This window comes from Bubalus kerabau, chromosome 20 (assembly GCF_029407905.1).
Source record: "Bubalus kerabau isolate K-KA32 ecotype Philippines breed swamp buffalo chromosome 20, PCC_UOA_SB_1v2, whole genome shotgun sequence".
NCBI lineage: Eukaryota > Metazoa > Chordata > Mammalia > Artiodactyla > Bovidae > Bubalus > Bubalus kerabau.
The window spans coordinates 50,521,822-50,547,968 of record NC_073643.1 but is presented as its reverse complement, the minus strand read 5'-3'; the positions used below and the strand labels follow the sequence as shown (position 1 = coordinate 50,547,968).

At 51.7% G+C, this 26,147-nt stretch overlaps 1 protein-coding gene and 1 non-coding gene across 7 annotated transcripts in view; one reads left to right on the top strand and one right to left on the bottom strand.

The window, feature by feature from the left end:
- POC1A (POC1 centriolar protein A) overlaps window positions 1–26,147 on the bottom strand; it is a 122,496-nt gene that overhangs the window by 20,305 nt on the left and 76,044 nt on the right. For all 6 annotated transcript variants that reach the window (XM_055557262.1, XM_055557263.1, XM_055557260.1 and 3 more), the window contains exons 8-9: window positions 23,548–23,616; window positions 20,929–21,027 (exon numbers count right to left, since the gene is read on the bottom strand). In XM_055557262.1, the coding sequence (XP_055413237.1) occupies window positions 20,929–21,027; window positions 23,548–23,616 (168 nt within the window). The remainder of the gene's footprint in view (window positions 1–20,928; window positions 21,028–23,547; window positions 23,617–26,147) is intronic.
- TRNAG-CCC (transfer RNA glycine (anticodon CCC)) lies at window positions 5,213–5,285 on the top strand. The gene has a single exon. It is a non-coding gene; the product is annotated as a tRNA-Gly (tRNA).

Below are 26,147 nucleotides of genomic sequence, written 5' to 3'. Positions count from 1 at the left end.
ACGTGTCCATGTCTCTCTCCCTGTCTCCTGCCTGCACTCATCACTCCTCTCCCCTCTAAACCCAGGACCCATCATTGGGCTCAAAGCCTGTCAACTCCCTAAACACAACAGAGCCCAGGGCACTCCAGCCAGCACTACCCCATTCTTCAAAGCCACGGCCACTGCAGAATACCAGCTATGACTGCAGCTCACCTAGGATCAGCAGCCAGCTGGCATCTCATCTGAGTTGGCCCATCTCCGAGACAAATCCAGTGGCTCTGCCCTGGGCATGCTCCCCTGGGCAGGCTTCAGCATCCTTGAAAACAATCCGCCCAGAAGACAAGTACCAACCAGCAAAGAAGGGCAGCTCAGCACATGGCCCCTACCTGCATATTTCCCTTTATTAGGAAAGTGTTCTAATCTCATAGCTAACAAACTCTCGAGTGCACGTCAATTTGAACTTGGAAAAATGCAGGCCCCGGTGCTTAAAAAGAACTTGAATGTGAGACACAAACCCGAGGAGCATAATTGAAAACAGGGGCAGCGCCACATCCACATGCCTGCTATCTCCTGTGGCCATTGTTAAAACCTTGGCCCATGGGGCCTGGGGGTCTTCCAGTCCTCTACGAGTTGTTACACTTCAGCTCTCAAAGCCCATCCATCCCAAAGGGAAATGCTTCAGAAGCCTGACAGGCTAGGTGGCCCTAGGCAAGAGTTTTAGCCCCTCTTAGGGCCTCCACTTCCTCATCTGTAAAATGGGGGTGAAAACTGGGCCTGCACTTCCAAGGGCTGGACTGTGAGGAACGCTAATCTACGAATCACCCACAGGGAGGAGCCTATGCCCACAACTTCCAAAGAACCCCCTTCCAGACACGCACGCTCTTCCTCCTGTCACTGAGTCTCCCTGGCTCCCTCAGGAAAGGATGGGAACCTGGCAGCCCTCTGTCCTGACAACCAGCGTCCTCAAGGAGTGACCAGTCGGGCGCTACCTGCTGCCTGAGAAGGACGGGATGGAAATTTTGAGTGTTTCTGCAAAATGGCTCAGAGACGGACAGTGCCAAGCCAAGCCTCTGGAGGCAGGGGTGGGGATGAGTGCCACTGATTTCAGCAACAGGAACCCGCCTTCTGAGCCCAAACCAAGCCACTCCAAAGGAAGACTGAGGACAGTAGCTACGTGCCCCAAACAGGACAGCGGCCTCGGGGAGAGAGGCTGCAGGAACCTGAGCTCAGACAGGAAGTAACTGTCAGAAGTACCCAGCCTCCAGCCTTGCTCACAAGTCCAGGGTTCTGCCTGCCCTGGGCTATTCCTCCAGCCACGCCATTTGCTCTTGCTTTTACTTTCACCAGGACTACAGACATCATGGCGCTTAACACACTGCCGTCTGGCACATAAAGACGGACGCCGGTGTGGTGTACTTGTCACCCATGAGCCAGCATTTTAGATGTCACTTAATTTAATCCCTACAATGACCCTTCACAGCAGGCATCACTGGCCTTAATTTTCAGATGGGGAAGCAGAATCAGGGAGGTTAAATAACTTATTCTAATACAGGAAATGACAGCTGGGATCTGAACTCAAAGTACAGGCAGTTCCTGACAGGAAGCAGCCTCTGACAGGGGACATGGCCTGTGGATTTGCTTCCACACACCCAGTGCCTCTCTTCCATCCTCATGCAGGCTCCCAGCTCCCGGCTCTAATATTTTTTGCGTCATTCCCCAGCCCTACCTGCCTTGGAATGCTTGCATGGCAGAGCTGAACACAGAGCCGCCAGGCCCTCCACACACACTTGACGACACCTCAAAGAGCCAAGCCCACCATGACGACATTCCTGTGGAACGACACCTCCCCGCAAGGCAAAGGGCCAGCAATTCCGCCCCACATAGCTGCTCACCTGCACTCGAGCACTTTGCAGATGTGGCATTCCCCAAGAGCTTGGCAAGTAAGTGATAAAGCAGAGATAAGAAGATGATGGGCAAGAGTAGGAAGAGGCGCACGTGACAGGCTGTGGGTAATGACAGTGACGGGACATCAAGAGCAGTAAGGGGTTGTCTGTTCAACATCAAAGGGTATTAGGGGCCCTGCCCGGCGGTCCTCAGCTAGGTCTATCACAAGTAAAAATTGTAACAGCCTTAGTCCTACACATACATATGTAGGGAGCTGCACCAAGTCAACAACTTTCACTCTTACCAAACAAAAACATCTTAACATTACAAGAAAAAAAAGGTGAAACTCAGAATTCTGCTGTTGTTCAGTGGCTAAGTCGTGTCCGACTCTTTGTGACCCCATGGACTGCAGCACGCCAGACTTCCCTGTACTCCACTATTTCCCAGAGTTTGCACAAACTCATGTCCATGGAATCAATGATGCTATTTAACCATCTCATCCTCAAATATATGAATCAATCTAACTTTGTGGAAATCTCACTTGGGATCTGTGGGTGTCCCCACCCTGGTGCAGGATCCTGGGCTCTAACAGTAAGCTAACCTGCTTGCCTCAGTTTCTGTTGCTGCCCGCCTGTCATATGCTACCAGGAGCTCAGCCCTACACACAGTAGGAACTGCATAAATATCTGTGGTTGCTCTCAGCCACTCAAATACACGGGTAACCAACCCATGTACCTTCATTATAAAACAAAGAGCAGGGCCTGCAGGTCCGTCCTGGACAAGAAGTCAAGCCATCAGGGGTAACTTCTTGACTGTTCTCTGCATTGACTACTCTGGTCTCACTTTTCCATCATTATCAAGAAGCAGACATGGATAATGAGCTCCCGCCCAAGATAATCCCATCCTAACAAGAAAAAGACAAACAATCTAAAAGGATCTTAACTTATCCCTGGAGAAGGGAATGGCAACCCACTCCAGTATTCTTACCTGCACAATTCCACAGACAGAAGAGCCTGGTGGGCTACATTCATGGGGTCGCAAAGAGTTGGACATGACTGACAGTTCAGTTCAGTCACTCAGTGGTGTCTGACTCTTTGCGACCCCATGGACTGCAGCACACCAGGTCTCCCTGTCCATCACCAACTCCCAAAGCTTGCTCAAACTCATCTCCTTCGAGCCAGTGATGCCATCCAACCATCTCATCCTCTATCATCCCCTTCTCATCCCGCCTTCAATCTTTCCCAGCATCAGGGTCTTTTCCAATGAGTCAGTTCTTTGCATCCAGTGGCCAAAGTATTGGAGTTTCAGCTTCAGCATCAGTCCTTCCAATGAATATTCAGGACTGATCTCCTTTAGGATGGACTGGTTGGATCTCCTTGCAGTCCAAGGGACTCTCAAGAGTCTTCTCCAACACCACAGTTCAAAAGCATCAATTCTTTGGCTCTCAGCTTTCTTTATAGTCCAACTTTCACAACTGACAGTTAACTTATCTTAAATCTGAGTGTTGAGATCACAGAGTAAACAACTAGCCTGGAATGTAAGTAAAGGCAGACTCTTCCAAGGAAAACAGGAAGTGAGTATCAGTCACTCTGGCAAAGCCTGGGAAAGCAGGTCACGGAGTGTCGTACAAGTGGCGAGAAGAGCATGTTAACAGCCGCAAGGTGAGTGAGGCCAGGGTGGAGGGAAGAGCCCACAGGAGCAAGGGCGGTTTGCACCTGCTCAGAGGGCCTTCCAAAATGGGAAAGGAGTACATCAAGGCCATATATTGTTACCCTGTTTACTTAACTTATATGCAGAGTACATCATGTGAAATGCCGGGCTGGATGAAGCACAAGCTGGAATCAAGATTGCAGGGAGAAATATCAATAACCTCAGATATGCAGATGACAAAAAGTGAAGCCCAACTAAAGAGCCTCCTGATGAAAGTCAAAGAGGAGACTGAAAAAGCTGGCTTAAAACTCAACATTCAGAAAACTAAGATCATAGCATCTGGTCCCATCAATTTGTGGCAAATAGATGGAGAAACAATGGAAACAGTGAGAGACTTAATTTTCTTGGGCTCCAAAATCACTGCAGATGGTGACTGCAGCCATGAAATTAAAAGATACTTGCTCCTTGGAAGAAAAGCTATGACCAACCTAGAGAGTATATTAAAAAGCAAAGATATTACTTTGCCAATAACGGTCTGTCTGGTCAAAGCTATGGTTTTTCCAGTAGTCATGTATGGATGTGAGTTGGAGTATAAAGAAAGCTGAGCGCTGGAGAACTGACGCTTTTGAACTGTGGTGCTGGAGAAGACTAGAGAGTCCCTTGGACTGCAAGAAATTCAACCAGTCCATCCTAAAGGAAATCAGTCCTAAATATTCATTGGAAGGACTGATGCTGAAGCTGAAACTCCAATACTTTGGCCACCTGATGCAAAGAGCTGACTCATTGGAAAAGACCCTGATGCTGGGAAAGACTGAAGGTAAGAGAACAGGATGACAGAGGATGAGATGGTTGGATGGCATTACCGACTTGATGGACATGAGTCTGAACAAGCTCCGGGAGTTGGTGATGGACAGGGAAGCCTGGTATGCTGCGATGGACATGAGTCTGAACAAGCTCCGGGAGTTGGTGATGGACAGGGAAGCCTGGTATGCTGCAGTCCATGAGGTCGCAAAGAGTCAGACAAGACTGAGTGACTGAACTGACTAATTGAACTGAATGGTCTTCTCCACAGACCTCCACTGGGCATTCATTAGAAAGATGGGGGGGGAGGGTGGGGTGCAGGGATAGAAGAAGACCATCCTTGAGGGTATAGGCCTGGAGGAGGGGAGTAGTCACAGAAAAGGCACAAAGCCCCACCAAGATCCTTGTCACCTGTGGAACACAACTCTTAAGCTATGAGAAGAGCAAAAAGAGATAAAACCCTTTATTCCTGTGGGAAAGGCAGGAAACCATCTTGAGAGATCACTGAGATCTTCAAAGGCTGAGGGAGGGGCAGCACTGCTGAGACCCAGGGACACTGAGCCTAAGCCTGAAGCTGGCCCAGGACACAGAGAATCCCTCCAACAAAGCTAGCGAGCAACAGGTAACAAGCAGTAACAGCTTACTGCCGGGGTGGGACAAGACCATGGACATAGACACTCTCTGAGGGGCAGGCCCCCAGGCTAGACTGAAAGCTGGGGGTGGAGCAGGAACATTGAGAAAAATCCTCCAACACCCAGACCTCACCCTACGTGCAAGGTAATGCTAAACTAAGCTTAACTCCTAGTAAGACTATTTACCTCAGCCTCTGTCATCCTCAACATGTTGACTGGCATTCAATAAAAAATTATGAGACACTCAAAAAGACAAGGAAGAGACTTCCCTGGTGGTCCAATGGTCAAGACTCTGTGCTCCCAATGCAGGGGGCCCAGGTTCAATCCCTGGTCAGCGAACTAGATCCCATTTGCCATAACTAAGTCCCAGTGCAGCCAAATAAATAAATACTGAAAAAAAAAAAAGAAGAAGAAGAAATGACTATTGATAAATGTAACAACATGGGTGACTGTCAAAATAATTAGCTTGAAAGAAACCAGAGTAAAAGGAGTATATATCTGTATGATTTCATGTATATCAAATTCTGAAAAATGGAGAAAGCAGATTAGTAGTTGCCTGGGGCTGGAGGTGGATGGACAGGATTGATGACAAAGAAGCACAAGGAAATTTGGGAGATGATGGAAATATTCTATAACGTGATCATGGTAGTGATTACATAACTACTGAAACTCACAAAAGGGTTCACTTTTAAAAATGGTGAATGTTACTATTTGTATATTAATAAGGCTGACCTAAAAAGATGCAGTTACAACTGAAATGTCCTTAGGACCCCAACCAGCCCATCACATGACACTGCACGTGACACTACCCATTGCTGCACTCTGCTCTCAAGGTGAAAATCACTGCCTGGCCAGGGGACATTAGCAATGGGTGAAACCTAAGGCTGAAGACCACAGGTGAGGTCTGTGAGGGCCACCACTGGTCTGGGGGTGATGGTTTCCAAATGCAGAGGGTAAGAGTCACATTTCAGTGACTTCTTGGTTGTTAGCAGATGTCCCAGGCAGGGTTTCCTAAGCAGCAGCCACCCAGTCTATGGAACTTTGGCCTCAGCCGCTCAGGGGTCCATACACAGCTTGCCAGTCACGAGCGAGCGAGGTCTGCATACAGCTGGCTGGAAGCCAGGAGTGGCTGGAGTTTTACCACAAAGATGTCACAAGCTGACTTGACAGAATGCCCCCCTCTGGTTGGGTGGGGTGGTTAATTATTAACACTTGCTCAAGACTGAAATTTCTCCTTTTCTTCTAATCTCTAACACTGGACCTTGTCCTCTGCCCAGGTTGCTCCAGAAACAGAAACTCTGTAATAGACCAAAGTATCCAGAAACTATTGCCCAAGGCTTGGGTCTGACTAGAGAGGGGAGATGGGAGTGACCTGGGTGGGCTCACTGCTACCCTCCTAGTACAGACCCTGAGTGCAAAGCTGGAAGAAATGGACAGACACACACACCATGGTTAAATCTCTTCAACCTGATCTTTCATCCAACTGCTCATCACATAGTCTGCTAAGCAAGGGTACAGACTCACACACACAGACGTTTCTTGGTTTTCACCTCAGGCCTTTGGCTTTGACACTTGGCCTCACGGAAAGCTAACAGTCATCCAGTCTGCCTGTCTCCCTGTCTGCTAAACCTGGACTTGGCGAGGGGAACAGGGGACAGAGCCGAGCTCACTCGGGCTCCCCTCAGCTCCAGCTTTTCCAGTGGAAATAGGCTCAGCTGTTTTCTCAAGTCAAAGCTCAAAACAAAGCTGGTACTGTGCTCCCCACACATATTTGTGGACTAGATCTACTACCGTCTTGTCTGCCCTATAATTTAGGGTTCCGGCCCGGAGTCCAACAAGAAAGGAAACTTCTGGTTCTAAACATAGTCCTGAACCCAAGAGGAATTCTGGCTTCTTAAAATCATCTAATTGTTCTGCAGTCTTGCCAATGTTCTTTCAAGCCAGCCCAAGTACGAGCACTGGGTTTGGTTGCCGCTGTTGGCTTCTGTGTTGAGTACGAGCATGCAGGGTGACACTGTGAGTTCTCCACACCAGACTCCCAAGAGGGCGAGGCCCTGGGTCTTCTGTGCACCGAGTGAGCCAAGAGGCCCAGCGACAAGGGGCTGGACGACATCCTCTGAACCTAATCAGACTCTTCAAAATGACAGATCCCAATTCAGTGTAAGAGCCACCTGTGACCCCAGGCTCCCACCAATGGGAAGCAGACAAGGAGTCCTCTGAACTAAGAATCTGTGACCTGTGAAGAGGTCGCAGGATGGGTCTAACATGGAGGACGAGGGATCCACATGCCTGACCCACACCTCCTCACTCAGAACCGGTGCTGTCCAAATGGCAGGACAGCAGGCAGCTTGGCCCACTTTCACACCTCACAGTCCCCTCCTGAGACACCCTCTGAGGCAAAGACCATGCTGCCTCAGTCCTCCTATTACACCTGCATGGGTCATGAGCCTCCCTGGCATGTGGGAGGCCCATGTACATGTTAAACGTACAACCAGGGAACCCTCTTCTCAGTCAGGCCCAAAGCAAAACTGAGGCCCCCACCCCCAGCTACGTCAGCCACTCCTGGACTCAAAGCCAGACATCTCCTGCTGACTCCCCAGCCGTGCTGTCCGAGGGTTTCCAAGTATCCCCCCCTACACAAGAGGGCTGGTTTATGAAGCCAAATGTTTCAAAGGTATGAAAGGAGGGCCTTGGTTATACACAGGAAATGGAAAGGCATTCCAATGTCCAGATATGCCTCCAGGAGCAAAAAGCAGTACTGTCCTATTGAAATGACCCATGAGAGAAGCTGTGGGGAGAAGGGAGCGAGGATGAAACGGGGAGAGAGAGGCTAAGTGATTGCAAACTGGTGGCAGCAGCCAGGAAGCAAGCAGACCATCATGAAGGGGGAACATTCCTGTGCGCAGGGGAGATCCTGGCCCTCTTCAGGTTCCAAGGGTGGAGGAGGCCTTTAGGGCCGGAAACCCCCAGGTCATCACACCTGGTACAGCCAGAATCCCACACTGGTAGGCAGCAAGGCAGAGCCCAGGGTCAGGGACACAAATGAGAAGGAAGAGGGCGGGGCAGGCAGTGGATCCTCCACGCAGCCCAGAGAAGTGTCAGGAGGACGCTGAGTGGAGCATCTGCTGCCAGTCTGCCCGGAGTTCCTGGAGCAGGTGCACCTCTGGAGCATTCTGAGAACCAACATTAAGAAGCAGACAACGCCGCTGTGCGGTGCCCCAGGGGTGACCGACACCTTTGCAGGAGTGCTCTCTGAACACAACCTGCTTCCTGTAGGGCCAGTTTTTTGCTCAGTTCACCTCAGGCTGGGTGCTGAGTCCCTAGGGTTGTTACCTCCTACCGTGAGACTGAAAAACCTGCTCACCACACCACGAACACCTGAACCGAGACACCCTGGGCGGGAAAACTAGGCTTCCGATAAAGTTCAAGCATCAATGGCAGTTTTTGTTTTTTAAACTGCTCTGATCTAATTTTAGACTTAGAGAAAAGTTGCAAAAAATAGTACAGAAAATTTCCATATATCCCTCCCCCAGTGTTAACATCTTACATAATCATTAGTACAATGGTCACACCAGGAAATGAACACGGGGACAATTCCATTATCCAAACCAAGGAAGGGCTCCACTCAGGCTTCACCAGTTTACCTATTAACATCCTTGAATCCTGGTGTTCCGGAATCCTATCCAGGATCTCGCACCACATTTAGTTTTTTCTCCTCAGTCTCCTGCAATCTGTCCAGTTCCTCAGCTTTCCCTTCTTTTTCATGACATTGACACTTTACAAAGATTACTGGTCAGTTACATTGTCAAACATCCCTCAGTTTCGGTCTGTCTGATGTTTTCTCACAGCTGGAGTGAGGTTATACATTTTTGACAAGAGCACCACAAAAGTCACGTGTATGGCATCACAGGGCTCATGTGGACAGGTCTTCTGTATGAGTGACACTGACTTCGATCAGTGGTGATGCTGACCCCACTGCCAGGTTTCTCCAATGCACAGCTACGTCTTTCCCTGTGCAGTCAGTCAAGGGGGACTGTGGCTTTTTAAAAATGAACGTGTGGCTGTCATTACGCACTGTGTGTGTCAGCCCAGCTTGCTGATGGCTGCAGCTGCCCGGCAGATGAGAGGCATCTAATGAAGATGAGCAGCAGAGCCGACGTCTCTGGAAGACGCCGAAGCTCTCGGTGACAAAGAGGAACAGTAGCAGTTTATTTATAGATCCACTTGAAGACAGCTCATTGTAACTACTGGAGTTGAATGTTTAAAACCTCAGGAACAAAGGCTGGCTATTTTAAACTCTCCTTGCACTTGGTTCAATGGAGAGAGAGTTAGAGACACCAATCGTCCCCAGGCACCACTCCCACCATTCAGTAATTCATATTTTGTGCAGCTTCTCAGGATGTGAGCAAAGCCTATAAGACAGATAGCCAGGACTGGCCCAGACTGCCCAGCAGAGGCTGTGGGCCTCCAATGAGCCAAAGCCCTCACCTGGGTGCTGCCTAGGAAGGAGCCGAGAGAGGCGGCCTCCTCCCAACCTGGGGTCTCACAGCCCCCCTCTCCTGGAAAATGAAGTTGCACACAGCTGTTGTGAATCAAGGTTACAGCGCCTCTCCACCTCCCTCCCCCTGCAGGCTGCGAAGGGGGACAGCGCACCCCAGTGGACGCCTGCCCTAGGACAGCTGGTGGTGGCGGGCCCACCTGCGCTGATGCATCTGCGGGGGTGGACAAGGGCTTCGGAGCTCAAAGCACACAACTGTCTGTGAGGACAATGGAGCGGAGCCTCGAGGCCAGCCTGGCCTGGCCCACCTGCAGCTCTGAGCTAGGAGCACTGAACCTCTCCACGTCCCAGGACCACGCTGGGAGGGGAGACTTGGGGTTTCTCAAAGACTCCCACATCCTTCTTTGAACAAACAGGACAAAACAACGTTCTTGACGCAATGAAGAAAAATGTGAATATGCACTAGGCACCTAATATTAAGGAATTATTCATTTTGTTGGATGTGGTAAGAGAGCTTCAGTTATTTAACCAAAAAGAAGTCTTTATTTAGGGTAAAATAAAATAGCTGGATTAAACAAAAATATTTCAATTCTTTTAAAAACTGTGGGAGGAGACAAAAAACAAGGTTGGCAAAACGCTGGAGTGAGGTAACAGGTCCATTGGGGGGTTCATTATATTACATTCTACTTTTTGTGCTAGCTTAATAATTTCCACAAAAGGTTGTTTTGTTTTGTTTTGTTTTTGAGGTTAAAAAAAAAGCTTCCAAGTGACAGGAATGAGTTGTGGAGCCGAAGCCAAGCAAATGGGACCCCAGGAGGAAGCTGAGGTACAAGATCACTCCCACTCTGGTGTCCTGACACTTTCAAGCACAGGAGGCAAATTTGGCTAAATCTACAAATATCCAGGATAGCCTTTGGCACTGCCATAGAGAAAGCCCCAACTGCACCAACAGCATTCAGTGAACCCTGCAGCAGTGTCCAGAACTTCAAAGAAACTAATTTTAAGATAATCTCCATGGAAACCATCTATTCTGATTTTTTCCCATGGTAACCAATGAGAACATAAACACAAGCATTATTCAACACCCTTATACCACATGGGCCATGCTGCCATCCAATCTGGAAAATATAAGCTGCAAAGGGCTTTTTTCCATTGAAAATGAAAAGGAATGAAATGAAAAGGAAAACTAAAACTTCTAGTCCAAACATGTGGATTCTCCCACCCTCCATGACCCACACCACACCACCCCATGCCACCTAACCCTAAACTGACAAACCAGGCCAGCAAGTGCTTTCCTTCCTTTAGCCTGGGACCATCAAACGTGCCAAAAACCCAGAGCCAGAGCCTGCCTCCAGCCTCACACACTCCACCCATGCTGCCCACAGACAGCAGGCATGTGTCCACTGAACTCAGATTTCCTGTTCCAGAGGCATGCTGGGCACCACGTGGATACAGAGGAAAAAGTTAGGCCTGCAAATAACTGACTGCAGCAGAGAGGGGCTGCTCTAGTAAGCAGTGCTCTGGGTGGGCAGAGCAGGAAGAGTTCGAAGCCTTCCTTCTGGGAAGGCTGCGTGGAGGAGGTGCCATCTGGAAAGAGACTGAAAGGATGAACGCAGCTCTGCTGGGGAACAGAGGGTGGGGCCGAAGAACCACAGTCAGATGGCAGCAACTGAGTCTATTTCCACTTGTGGCTCATTTCTTCCATTTTCAGGTTTCTGAGTTTGAAAGCTCCATGGAAAAAGGAAGAAAGGGAGGGAAGGGGGAACGAAGGCAGGCAGGCTCTAGATGCCAACGGCCTCGGTTCTTGCCCACCCTCCTGCTTTGTGTGCATGGCCTCTGCTGGCTTTCTGTGGAGAGACTTGTCAGCATCGCCTAACCAGGCTGTGGATGCTTATCAGTGCTGTCCCAAAATGGTAGCACCACAGCAGTGGCCCCACAGGTGAAACAAAAACACCCAAGGCATGTGACCTGTGCCTGCCCAGGACCTTTTAACCTCAGAGTAAAGTGCCACAATGTCAGGAACCCACTGTCCTGTGATTTGGGCTCACATGTGCAAGTGTGGGGGCTTCCCAGGTGGCGCTAGCGCTAAAGAACCTGCGTGCCAATACAGGAGACACAAGAGACGCAGGTTCCATCCCTGCATCGGGAAGATCACTTGGAGGAGGGCATGGCAACCCACTCCTGTGTTCTTGCCTGGAGAATCCCATGGACAGAGGGGCCTGGCGGGCTACAGTCCATAGGGTCACAAAAAGCTGGAAACAGCTGAAGCGACTTAGCACACACATGCAACTGTGCAATCTCCACTGACCTTGAACTCACGCTTTGGCTGCCGGGGGAAAGGAAACCCAAAATAGCTCTGAGACCCTTGAAAGAGGTAAGAGAGCTCTCTAAAGGTGTGAGTGCACGCCCAGGTTCCTGCACCTGGTGTATTCCGACGCACTCAGAGCGGGACACAAGGGCATCCAGGCTTTGTCTGGATTCCAGAGTCAAGTTCACCCACCTTCATGGCACTGTGACTGTGTTAATGCGCCTTGCCCTGGATTTCGGAGACTACACCCCTGGTTGGTTTAGTCATTAATAGGCCTTCCTTCAATAGGAAGGAATCCTTCCACAATAGGAATTGTGCCTTTCTCCTCTGGATAGGGACCTTGTAAAATGGATGGGAATTTTTCAGTGGCAGGAAACTACCATCATCCCCTTGAAACGGCAGGTGGAGAAGGGAGTTCAGCTTCTGCCCATCCCACCATCCTCTGGATGTCACAGCTGTCAGGGCCATCTCAGGGCTTGTTCCTGCTCTTGCTATCTGGAGGCACTTCCCCAAAAGGCTCTACAAAGAAGACCTCCACCTGGGGGTTTAAATGTTGGGCCACAAGCACCCAGGCCATCTCAAGCTCAGGTGGCCCACCAGAGACTCACCCACCAACTTCCCTAAAGGCCCTGCAGACCCTGGAGGACCGGAGGCGACCTAGGCACCCCCATCTGCAGGGTAAGAGGTGAACACTGAGGACAACGCAGGAGGCAGGTGGCGTGGAGAACGTGGGTTCAAGCACTGATGATGGACTGACGCAGCGGCACTAGGGGCCAGGACAGGAGCCCACAGAGGATGCGGGCTCAGCAGAAGCTCAGAGGGCTGCCTGGGGTCCCACCCTCCCTCTAACTGACTGGAAAGAAAACCACACCTCTGCCTGCTCAGTTGTCAACAGAGCCCAGCAGGTTTAAAGAGTGCCTTTAGGTCTAAAGAGACCACAGGGCAACAGTGGGACTTCTTCTAACATGGCACAAAGATCAGAACCAACCACACCTCTTTCCAAATTGGGCTGAAGGGGCGCCAATTCTCCAGGCGCCTCTCCCAAGTTGTAGAAACTTCCTAAGATGGACAAAGGCTCTCTCCTTCCAGCCGTCTCCCTGCCCAGCATGCCAGGGTCTCTATCTATTGGTTTCCAGCAGCATCAGCATCATCAGAAATTTGTTAGAAATGCAAATTCCCTTACTGAATCAGACACTCTGGGGAGGGGACAAGGTGAATTTTAACAAGCCCTCAGGGAAATTCGGATACACACCAAAGTTTGAGAACCACCACAAGAGGCTTGCTGCAGTAAATGTCATATGTTAAAAGGCTTGTCGCCTCACTACACGGCCAGGAAGCCCAGTAACTTCTCCCAATGCACTGCCACAAAATCCTTCTCCTGCTTGTGAAAAGCAACCTGTCCCTTCTGGGAAACACAGTAAGTATTTAACGTGTGTCTGGTGGCAGCCCTGCCCCACCTCCCAGGCAGTCAGTCGCAGCCTCTGGAAGGAAAAGGAGAGGGGATCCTGCCTGCTTCCCAGAACTGGACATAGCGGGCCGGAGGGAAGGGTGCTGGCCTCAGGGAGCCCTCTGCTATGTGTATCAGAATCTCTGCTGCTCCTAGACAGTGCACAGTCATGGTACCCATCAGCCACTGTCCAAAGCAGGAAACTTTCTTCAAAAATTGTAGCTTGGGGACTTCCCTGGTGGTACAGTGGATCAGAATCCACCTGCCATTGCAGGAGACATGGGTTTGATTCCTCGTCCAGGAAGATTCCACGTGCCACGGAGCAACTTAAAGCCCATGAGACACAACTACTGAGCCTGCGTGCTGCGAGCCCGTGCACCTAGAGCCTGTGCTCCACAACCAGAGAAGCCATCATGATGAAAAGAACGGAGAGTAGCCCCCGCTCACCAAAACCAGAGAAAAGCCCGGGGAACAGCAAAGACCCAGTGCAGCCCAATATAAGTTAATAATTATAGTTTGGGGGCTTCCCTGGTGGCTCATATGGTAAAGAAATCTGTCTGCAGTGTGGGAGATCTGGGTCGATCTCTGGGTCAGGAGGATCCCCTGGAGAAGGGAATGGAAACCCACTCCAGTATTGTTGCCTAGAAAATTCCATAGACAGAGGAGCCTGGTGGGCTACACTCCGTGGAGTCGCAAAGAGTTAGACATGACTACTGGAAAAAGAACAAACACTGAGCTTCTTTATTTCTAGGATCCTCTGGCTTCTCAAGGAAACTAAGAAACCTGGAGCACTTTCTAGGACTTCCACTCAGGTAAAGGTGGGGGAACATGCAATCCCAGTGTGGACTGAGGCATCTCGTCTGAGGGCCTCTGTCACCAGAGTCAGCAAAGGCTGCTGCAGCTGCCCCGCCCCACTGCCACCCCCACCGGATGGTCTTCTGCAGAGTGAGCTCGCAAAATAGAAAATGCCCGAAGGAGTACTGTAGGCTGGCGGGGAGAAATCAGGATACAGAGACTCCAGATGACCTGCCTGAGGTCACAGAAGAGACGTGTCATATCCGGCCAGGCCTCAGCCTTGGCTGGGGACAGGACACAGGGGCAGTACTGCCAGCCAAGCTCTTAAAGGGACTCCCAGAGCCAGAAGTTTCCAGCATCACCCTCCTCCCCAGTAGGGCTGCCCAAGAATCTTTCCCCAGCAGCCATCCTAGTAAGAGTGCTTTACTCACCCCAGGAAGCCCCTGGCCAGCCAGGTCTCTGGTTGTCCTATACGATGCCCAGCCCATCCCAGATGATCTGGAGATGCCTCTGAGAAGAGGAACCTTGGGGTCTTAGAGTGGGTGATAACAGGGATGGGCAGTGGGAAGTCAACTTTCACCTAGGGTGATGGGCATGCAGACACCAGAGGCCCTGAGGGGAACTGCCAGGGGTCGACACAAGCACATACACACACAAGGGTGACAAAGGGCTGTGTTTCTGAGTCACCAGTCTGTCCTGTGCAGGCTTGGCTATCTGGCCCGGAGGCTGAGGAAGACAGGATGTTTTTGCCCCTTTAAGAAATGGGGAGAATACCTCTTGCTTGTTTCCAATTAAGAGCCTCTCAATTTTCCCAACAGAAAGGCTGAGACCTAGGGACACAGGCTTCATCCGGGCCTGGGCTGCTCACCAGCAGGCAACCTTAGGGCTCAGGTTTCTCCTCTGTGTAGCACCAGGGGTAGGAACAAATTATGCCACAGGAGTCACACAGAGATGGCCTCTCCACTAAGTCCCAGGAAACATGAAAACAAAGTCCCCACTGTTTCCAAGTCTACCCCCAAAGTCCAGACCCTGCCAGGCCCAACAATGGCCAAATCAAGCAAGAAGGTGCTGGGAGGGTTGGGGAGGGTCTGCTTTCCTGTGTCTCTCACCAGGCTCTCCATGCCCATGTGCCTGGCACTCTGACTGCTTGAGGATCAGACGAGATTGGGCACTTTCAGGGTGGCATGGCCTTAGCCAACTGTTTGAGGATCTGCTGCCAAGAACCCCCTTTGATAGCCTGGAAAATTCTGAGCCAGAATTGGCCTCAAGTAGAGAAAGGAGAGGCTCTTCTCTAAGACATGTAAACTTGTGGTTCACATCTGCTCTAATTACTCACAATGCCCCATCTACAGATCCATACTTCTCCTCACTATGAAAAGTGAATGCTAGCCACAAATGTGTGTTCTCACCAAGAGACCCAAGTCTCCCAAGTTCCTGAGCAAGAATGCAAATCTATGAGACAGGTGGAGACGGGCCCCTTCCCTACCTTGATCTGATGACTCCTCAGGCCAGGGCCCTGCGTGAGAACCCAGATCTTGAGCAACCACCACCAAGGACTCCCAGATCCTCAGCATGGGACAAGATCCAGTGCCAGGGCTCTCTGGGCCAGGAATCAGGGCCCAAGAACCCTTAAGTCAAGCCCAGTCTGCAAACAAAAAATGTGGGAACTGAAGTAGGGGTACAGGGGGTGTCAGGGGCTCCATGGACCAAAGGAACTAAGAAGAAGAAATGGACCACCCTGAGTGAAGGCTGAGGCCTTGGACAGATAGCCTCGGCTAACCTGGCCTCCTCTTCCTGGGGACAGAAGAGGAGGGCTGAGGTTCGGGGGGTCCTGGGCACTGTGCCCCAAGGAATTGCGGGGGCGAGGGGGAAAGGAGGGCTGCTTCCTCCCAGCTCATAGATTTGCTTTCATATGTGGGAGCAGAGAGGACTCAGGCTACTCATCAGGATGTATAACTGACACCTGCAAGAGTCTGGAAGCTGCACCGGCCCTCACAGGGACAGCCTGGGAGCAGAGTCAGCCTCGAAGATGACCTGGTCAGAAGCGCCCCACCCCCTGGCCTGCTGTCTCTCACCATAGCAGGGGCAGGGGGCTTGTCTAGTTCTGTCAGACAGAAGAAGGAAAAGGAACATTCTAAAAATAGAAAAAAGGAAAACAAATTTTAAAAATAGAGCTTGGTGAGCACTCGCCATGTGCTAGGCACGGTTTCAAGTGCCTGGCTTGATGGGTAACACCTCATGCGATCTCACAGAGAGGAGGAGTCCGCATCTTCCCGCCTGAGCTGAGTGGAGAAAAGCCCTTGGCCCGAGACCTCAAGGTTCTCTGAACTGGAGGGCAGCCAGCTCAGAGAACTCAGGAAGTGGTTTTCTAGTTTTACTGAATTACCTAGAATTTGGCCTTCTTAACCTCCTGCCCCACCCAGCACAACCTTCCTTCCTAATTGCACAACAGGCTCTCAGATGTTTGGAGGAGGGCAAGAGTAAGATTGTTATCAGAATAAATGCATCCTTGCTATGAAAAACGATTTTAGGATGCTTCTGTGGTTGAGGCAGAAGTCAGCTATAGTGGCTGGGACTTGGAGAGCAGGTGCCAAATCCAAGGTCAGCCAAGACACAGTGGTCAATAGCCTTAGGGACTGAGCAGAAAACACAGGAAGGAGTGAGAACCATGAGAATGAGTGAGAGAGGGCGAGGTGACCAGGGCTGGAGTAGGAAACAGAGCTTAACAGAGTCCCCCAACAATGCCAGTACAAGCCCCTGACACAGACAGCATGTGGGGACCCCCAAAAGCCCCTCTGGAGGCATTCATCTGCTTGAAATCTTCCAACCTTCCTCCACCACGCAGCACGCCACAGGGCAGAATGTGGCGTCTCCTACCCATTCTCAGCCCAGGGCATGGGCTGCAGTCCTGCCTCTGCAGGCTTCCAAGAAGAAAAAGCTCTTTAGCCACAGTCCCGAGATCCCTTCTCATCACAACTCAGCCAAGAATAGAGGGAAAATGGAACCCATTATTCTCATTCTGAAGGGCTGGGAAATGGCTTTTGCTTTTCAACATGAAATGTGTCTAAAAATAAGCTGTGAATTTCAACCAGAGGTTGAAAATAGCTCCGGCACTGAACAGAGCTCTGTTCACAGTGGGCTCAAGGATGGCCTTCATTCCAAGAGCAAGCGCTGAAGCCACAGCCAGGGCAGGGGTCCAGGCCAGGGGCTGTCACAGGCTCACAGGGCCGCCCCTGCCATGGTCTGCCCCTCTGGCTTTAGACAGCCAAACTCTAACAGGCCTGTGGTCCAGAATTCAAGATCCTGCACCTGGCCCAATGTGCTTCTAACATCCCCAAATGCCCAGGGGTGACTCATGTGGCATTTGAATCTGAGACCGGAGTGTAAACAGGGCTGGGGGGGAGAGGGGGGGAAGGTGGACATCAGGATCAAGAGCTCCCTGGCACAGCGGTGGTGCTCAAGGCTCTCTGAGAAGCCAAGCCACCAAATCCTCACCAGGCACTACACCTCAGAGCCAGGGGAAGCCTGCAGGCAGGAAGGGCAAGAACACACTTTAAGTGTAGTAAGGAAAATCAAACTGTTAAAGGTCTTTTTCTGCTATTTACCATCACCCCTGGAGATTCCAAAGTTTGATAAGCCAAACATTTCTACAAAATGGGCTTGTGTTAGAAAGCCAGACTAAGAGACCTGGGCCACAGTTGCTTGGTTGGGGGAGAGCCCAGATCTGGCCCATCAAGCAGGATCACAGGCTCCAGAGGTAGTGCCATCCCCAAGCCCCTCCCATCCCCAGCCAGCCCTGCTGCAGAAGCCCCTCTTCTGGGCTCACTCCCAAGGCGGAGTTACTGCAGTGACTCTCAACCAGGAGCAGTGCTGCTCCCCAGGAGACGCCTGGAGTGTCTGAAGACACTTCTGACCGTCACAACTAGGGGTGGGGGTGCTACAGGCAAGCCAGTGGGATGCTCCTAAACCTCCTACAATGCACAGACAGCCCCCACAGTGAAGATTCATCTGGCCCAAGGGATCAACAGCACCAAGGCAGAGAACCCCTGCGTTGCTGGAAGAATGGTATGTGGACAGAGTTAGAGGGGTGGGGGCTCCCTGAGCAGCTGAGACACCCTGGTTGGCCACAGAATCAGTCACCAGCACTACCTCGGCGCCTGGGAAGCCCATGGGCAAGAAAGGAAGACTACACTTGTCAGCCTGCCTCCCCACATCAGGGGAAAACCTAGCCACTGAGCTACACTATACCAACTAACTCACCTCAATTTGGGAAGATGAAAAAATTCTGTGTACAATGGTGGTGATGGGTACAACAGTGTGAATGTACTTAATGCCACTCAACTGTACACTTAAAAGTAAGCACAATGGGGGCTTCCCTGGTGGCTCAGTGGTAAAGAATTTGCCTGTTAGTCCAGGGAACACAGGTTCGATCCCTAGGTCTGGAAGATCCCACATGCCACAGGACAACTAAGCCCACACATCACAACTACTGAGCCTGGGCTCTAGAGTCCAGGGGCCATAACTACTGAAGCCCGCGAGCCTACAGCCTATGCTGCACAGCAAGAGAAGTCACTGCAATGAGAAGGCCGCACACTGCAACTAGAGCGAGTCCTCCAGAAGCGACAAAGGCCCTATATAGCCAAAAAAAAAGAAAAACTCTTTAAAAAAAAAAAAAAGCAAAATGGTCCACATGCCACAATGAAGATCAAAGATCCTGCTGTAAGATCCAGCACAGACAAATAAATAAAAATACATATACTTTTTTAAAAATAGGCAAAATGATGAATTTTATGTTACATATATAAAACAAACCAAACAAACCCCTCAGCTCTCCTCTTTGGCCTGGGAGTCCTGAGGTCAGAGCTGCCACTGAAAGTGCATGCTGGTGGTGTGCATGGTGTGCACAAGTGGGCATGGTTTGTCTGGAGGAGGACCTATACATCACGTCACGAGTCTCAAAGGGGCCTGTGACAAATGGGGAAAAAAGCCTGAAACAAAGAATGACTTTAGGATTAAAAAGTCACGCCACTTTCTGGGTTAGCAGAAGTCACCTACATCAGACGTGGGGTCCTGGTAGCCTGCCTGTGGGGGTGTTCGGGTCCCACTATGGAAATGGAGGTTTGAGAAGAGTGAGTGTTTTTGGACCATGGAGCCAGGGTGCAGACTCTAGGTCCCACACCCCTTTCCTGACTTGAGCCCCACAGCGTGATGCCCACTGGGCAGAGGGCTTGAGGCTAGCTCGGGAACAAATGTTTTTTCTGAGGCCTGCTAATGGTTCGGCCAGCCAGACCCTACCCTGCCTTGTCCGGCTGGCTTTCCCACCCCACACCCTCCGTCCTAGATGACCAGGCCCTGCAGCTATGGGAAGCAAGGATGCCCCACACCCTGTCTCTGGCTTAGACTGAAGGGACATGAGGCAGCTGTCTAAGTTACTTTCCCAAAAGCTACCGGAAAAGGAGCATGGGATTCTCCCCTTGCTGCTGATTATTAACCATTCCCAAGAGACAGACAGCAGACCCCCTCCTCTCCTGGGATGGGAAGAGCTTCCAGCCAGCGCTCTACCACCTGTAGTTTCTAGCTTAGTCAGCCCTGCTCAGGGGGCCAGCACGGTGGGCTCCCAGGACTACACACTGCGGCAGGCGACTACGCCTCAGGTGTCTCAACCGTGAATGAGAACAATCACTCAGAGCACTCATCGTGACGAGGTCAGGAATACACAGAGCACTACACGTCAAGGCCTCAACAGGGTGTGGTTCACCATAAATACCCAAGAGACAGGAAGCTGTAGAGGAGGTGGACATGGACCCCAAGGGATCACAACCCCACTGGAAAAACCCCCAGTCTGGAAAATGCTTTTATGGGTGGAAGATGAAATAGCGGCAAGCAGACCACTGGGCAACCCAGCCACCACTCTCCCAACAAAACCAAAAGCTGAGAACTGGACACTCCTTAGCAAATGCGGAGGGAGAACAAAACCTCTGGGCCAAGGGCAACTCTTGGAAGAAAAGCTTTAAACCCCAACCTGGCGTGTTCCTAGAGGGAGTTCCACACGTAGGACGGGCCGTGGGCAGGGTGGGGCCTCTGCTGGAGCCAAAGAAAGCCCTGGGATGGACCTGGAGGCTTCCTGGTTCTATTCTGGGCCAACCTTGACTCGCTGGGGGCCTTGGGCAAGCCGCTTCCTGTTGTTCAGGCCAGCTTCTGCATGTGGGAGAGGCCAAGCCGCCACTAAGGTCCAGGCAGGAGGGATTTAAGCAGCCTGCACCAGAGCTGACAATCCGCGTGGCTCCACCCTCTTGGCATCACTGTTTATTTCAGCCAAAGCTGAAAATTACCTTCTTCAAAGCGTGAGACCGTATTGATTATCTTTTTTACCCCAAATATTTGTCCAAAAAATATTGGTAACTACTGAATATTTTTAATTCAGGAACACTGAATGCCCTTTTACCAACAAAGGTACTAAAAATGGTTTGTGGCTGAGGAACTTCCTTTCCATGGTTTAAAAAAAAAAGGAAGTGAGAACAGGGCTGAGGCCCTTCCCATTCGTCCTAGCCGTGGCTTCAGGCCCTGCACCCTCTAGGAATCTGACGGTGCGCCCAAGGCTCGGCACCAGAGAGGTCCTTCCTCTCCTTAGGCCTCAACCAGCCAGTGGCCTGAACCACAGAAACTATCCCCCAGCAGACAACGCGGGGCCTAGGCATCTGGCAGTCTATGCTGGCAGCCTCCTCACATCTTGTTTGTTCACTCCAGATTTGAAACAAAGCACCACAAGCACCTAAGAAGTTTCTGGTAAATTATGAGATCTTACCAGGGTCTCTTCCCTGGAAGCTGCCTAAGCCTGCAGCGCCTCCACTGTCCCTGAGCCCAGTGCTGTTGACCACGACCCAGGCCACCAGCCACAGGGCTCAGTCAGGATAATGCCTGTCAGGCCACTTACCAGAGTCCCAGAGGAGCTGGCCCGCGTGGCTGGGGGCCTCTGCACTCTTAGCACTTCTCCATAATCGACGACGTCAAAGTTACTCTTCCAAACCATCACCTGTCAAGACCGACAAGCACACAGAATCAGGAGGAGAAATACCCCTTACCTGTCCTTCTTCACGGAGAAAATGGGCCCAGAGGCTACCGCCAAAGTTCTGGGCCAAAGGTGGGACTGTGGTCCCCACCTGGCACCCCCACTCATCTCTGGACCTGCCCCACCTCCCTGGAGAGCAGACTTTCTGAACAGGCCCCAGAGGATCGGGTGCTCCATCAGGATGGAGAGTCACCATCACCACTGGGCCTCTGCACTGGCTGCTCCCTGTGCCTGGGGCATCAGGTCCAGGCTCTGTATACCTAGCATCTCAGGCTAAATGTCTGCCCTAACACCACCTTCTAAGAGAGGCCTTCCCTGGCCCTCTTGCTAGTTTTGATCATAGCTCTCTATTTCCTTCAAGGCATCAGACACAGTAGTTGTTTAAATCTCTGTCTGCTTTCCCATGTTTATCACCTATCTCCCCACCAAAATAGAAGTTCTTTACAGTGGCAGCCTGGCCAGCCTCACTGTGAGAAGTGGTTCAGATACAGACTCCAGGCCATACCACTACAGTTAAGATCCTGGCTACACCCCTTACTGTGTGGCTCTAGACAAGGGACTCAATCTCTCTATGCCCTGTTTTCTTCATCTGTGAAATGGGGATGAATGGTAGTTCCCGCCTCACAGGGCTGCTATAAAACTCAGACACTGGCCCCAGGGAGAAGTCTGGCCCCAGAGAGAAGTGGTTAACACATCCATTATTCTACATCCCAAGAGGAGGATCTTCATGCCCTGAGGTTCTTCTTACAAAAGCTGGGTAAGAGTGCTCCCTGCTGGAGGGTGTCAGCACTCCTCCAGGGCCACTTCCAGAATGGCAGGAATTGTGAATCGTGTCCAGCAGTCAACTGAGGCCACAGAAAAACTGCCGGATCCACATAAGATAGAAACTCAATGTCCCCTGATGCTTCCCCCATCGGGATGTAGCCATAAGCCTGGTTCTGTGGGAAGCTGCTCACCACCCACAGAGCAGCACTGTTCATCACCCCCAGCTGATGGGGATCCAGGGTCTCTCATTGGTCCCCTTTACAAAAAGAACGTCGGCACTCACCCCCTTGTTTATAGGGTTCTGTGCACCAGTCTAACTGTTGAATAATCCTGAGCAGAGGAATGGCTATCAGGAATGTGGAGAGAGAATGACAAATGCCATTCCCAAAAGGCTCTCAGAGCACACAATAAGAAGGCAGCTGGGGAGCTGACAGCGGTGGCTGCCGAAGGAGGGCTCAGGGTGGGGGACCCTACTTCCTACTAGGGTGCCTCTTGTGCTTTTACCAGGACTTTACTTATGGTGTGGATTTATTAGTTCCCCTAGTCTTCTAAGCAATGAGCCAGGACTCCACACCCAGGGAAGGCTCAGGAGTCTCCTTGGTCTTCCTCCTGCCTTGTCTGGTCAGCACAGGAACTGGTGCTGGCGTGGGAAGACACCTGCCATCTCGTAGCCCTGCTGTGTCTCCAACCACCCTCTGCTTTACTGACAGACTGAACCGAAATCAGCTAGGGCTGGAGCTCACTGGGAAGCCAGTGGGACTGTCCTGGGTGAATCCAGCAGAGCTGTAAGGCTGGGAGCAGCAGGATGAACATTCTGGGCAACCTACCAGGTCACACTGCCTCAGAACAGCCACTCTTTCCTCCCCAGCTCTGGGAAGTATGGTTTTCTGGCCAAGCAGCGCTGCACCAGAACCCAGAGAAAGATTTCCAGTGGGAGGACTACCAGGCCCCAGACTCTGGGCTAGACCCCAGGGACATGGTGGCAAGGCAGGACAGGACCTCCTCACACGTGTTCTAGCTCTGCAGTCATGGAGCTGGAAAATGCTGTCCCTCAGACAGCACACGAGCAGGCCAGGGAGCAATGGCTGGCAGACAGTGGAGCGCAGCCTCCAGCCACGTCCTAGCTCAGACTCAAGCTTCCTCACCCACAGAACGGCTGAAGAGAAGATTTCCCAGGGCTGCCCCGAGGACTCAGTGAGGGGTCACACTCTTGCCGTGTTGCCCACATTACCAGGTCCACGGTAAGATCCAATAATTATCTAATTATTCACCTAGAATCAGGAAAAAGAAGTTCCTAAAAAACTCTGGGGACTTCCCCAGTGGTCTACTGGTTAAGTCTCCACGCTTCCAATGCAGGAGGCACTGGTGGGATCCCTGGTCAAGAAACTAGATCCCATATGCCTCATGGCCAAAAAGAAACCATAACAAAAAACCCTCTATTTTACCTTTCTCATGGCAACACTAACCCAGACTCCTTCCAGCCCACACTGGTCTGAGCAGCAGGAGTTCTGAGATGCTGCCATGGTCGGTGCCTGCAGCACCTGCTCTGGGGAAGCAGGGCGCCGCTCTGAGCACCCTACCCCAGGATCCAGCCTTTACGGCTGCTGAAAGCCCCCAAGGAAGCCGGTGAAACCCAGCCCATCCATCCCTGGGGCACTTAGGTCCCCTGTCTGTTCTACTCAGTATCCACTGGGATCCCTCAGACCATTCTTTACTTACTTGTTCATCTGAACCGCCAGAGGCAAAATACTCCCCCGTTCTTGAAAAGGCAACCGTGGTGGCTGGACCCTGTGAGAACAAACCAAGAAGAACAAACACCAATGGTCACTCTAGATCCTCAATGCACAGGAAGAAATCAGAATCTCATGAGTGAGTGACAGCAGGACTCAGGGCTGAGCACCTCACCCAGCCCGTGTTCTCCCCAGCCTGGGGCGGAGGAACCGGCAGGTGCCAATGCATGAGCACGACCACTGAGGCTCTGTTCCCAGACACCACTGACAAAGGTGGGCCACGAGGTCAAGGCCAGGATGAGCGAGACCGTCTGTGCTGACAGCCTTGCTGGGCCGACACCACTGTCCTCACTTTCCAAGGGGAAGCCAGAGGTCACAGAGATGCACTGGCTTATCCAGGCCCAGCACTGGGGCCAGAACTTGGTCCCTTTGACCAGACCATGCCCCACACTGTGTCCCTCTAATGAGTTCATCACTTTCCTCATGCTGGGGCCCTGGGAGGAGACCTGACCCTCTGGCTTCTCAGATGCTGAAGGTCCTCACACTTGTCCAAAGGATGATGCCAGGCCTATGCCTGGCCACGCCCTGAGGGCCAGTGAGCATATCCAGGCTTGGGGCAGGGGACGTGATCTCCCGTAAAGAGTGAGGACTTTTCCTCAAACGCCTGCAACCCACGGCAGAAAGACACACAGCAAGAGTCAGCTCAGCACACCACCACAAACCATCGCTTCCTTCTGGCCAAACTTTAATGTGGTTCTACCTGGCATCCCCCAAGCAAAGCCAGATGAAGGAGGTTCTCTTCTAGAGGACGACGGTGCAGCCACTGTCTACGACCACCTCAGTTCCTCTAGAGCAGCACAGGGAGCAACAGGAACCCCTGCTGCCCGTGGGAGGGGCCCGTCAGTGGGGCTGACACAGCAGTGCTGCCCACACACCTATGGATAACCGGAACACTGGGAAGCACTTCCACTCAGTGCCAGAAAGACCAGACAGGTTGTAGGCTGGAAAGGGACCCGAGGTCATGGAGCAAGGGCAGCTTCAGCCTGCCCAGAAGAGAAGGCAGGTTAGACAGAGCTGCGGGAGAACGCACGTCTGCCTACGTCTCTGGAATCTACCCACAGCTCCTCTTCTCTGAGCTGCTCATAAAGGGAGGTGAAGAAGAAGTAGCATAAGCTGGCTAACGCCAAGTGCTCAGGCTGCCTGGAGCACTTCACTTGCCCTGACGCAGTTAATCCTCAGGTGCGGCCTGTATGTTCACCCTTCTGAAGGGTGACATGTCCAAGAGGGGAGGACAGGGCTGAGGTCAGGGATGAAGCCTCCAGCCGTGTCTCTCACTGCCTTCCTGTGCAGGTGGGGCCCCAGGGGTGGGGGTCACAGAACCCAGGAGTCCTGGGCAGCCATCCATCAGGACAAAGCAGATCCACTCTCCCTGACGGGAAACCATGTCCACTTGCGTGGCTGAGAAAACACCACCAGGAGTGGAGCACGGCTGCAGGCGCAGGGTCTGGGCGCAGGGTGGGAGCAGGTCGCGTAGCGCCCAGATAGCCTTCCAGGGGGACAGTCACCACAGGCTAACAGGACTTAAGGGGAGGCAATTGCACGTGACAAGTTTACTTGAGTCTTAGACTCCTTACTGTCCCATACTTTCAATATTTTAGTGAGTATATAGCTACACTACATGAATACCAAAATAAAACGACAAAACTGTTTTCATTCTGAGGAAAAACAAAAAGGAAAGAGAAAAGGGAAGGAAAATAGTACAGAGTGTATCAAAAAGCCGGGCTCTCTGCCTGCCCAGAGCTCGCTGAGGAAGGGTGGGTTTCCAAGAAGTCACAGCAACTAAGGAACCAAACAAATACTCGTGGGTCAGTCTCCCTTCCTGTTGTCACTCAACACCAGATGCCAGGCTGGAGACAAGATGCTGGAGGCCAAGCAGCAGCAGGACCACTGAAGAATGTGGCCAGCAGCCCAGTCTGGCAGGGGCATCAGGACCAGAGAGCAGGTGCTGGAAGTCCTCCAGGCAAGAAGAACTAGAGCTATCCCCAGGGTCCAGGTCCCAGGAAATGCCAGGGAGGGTGCAAGCGACAAGGGTGCTCTGAGGACCCCCCAGAGTGGAGGCCCACAGTCCTCCCCATCGGTGCCCATTTACCAAGAGGATGGCACGGCTCCTATGCCAGGCCCCTCGGTGTTCCTTCCACAAAGGCTCCTACCCTTCCACCCAGGGTGCACAAAACAGTCCGGGGCACTTGAAGCACAGCCCGAAGAACGGCTGTCCCTGGGCTCTGCTGTGGGCCAAAGTCATCACGGACTGCAGCGCAGATGCAAGCTCTCCACTGCTGATGATCCTTATGCCAAGCCTCGGGAGGTCTTTGGAGACCCAGACTACCCAAATCTTTCTTGGTTTTCAGTAAATTCATTTAAGGCTACAAATCTGCCTCTGCCTGCCACTGAGCATGCACCACCTTAGATCTCAGATCCCCAAAGCTTCCACTCTGCGGTATTTTTCTGTCCTTCATCCCAGTGTCCCATTTCACTGGGACTCTCTGAAGCCCAGCAGTTACTGAGGAGCACACTCTGGTTTCCAAACCC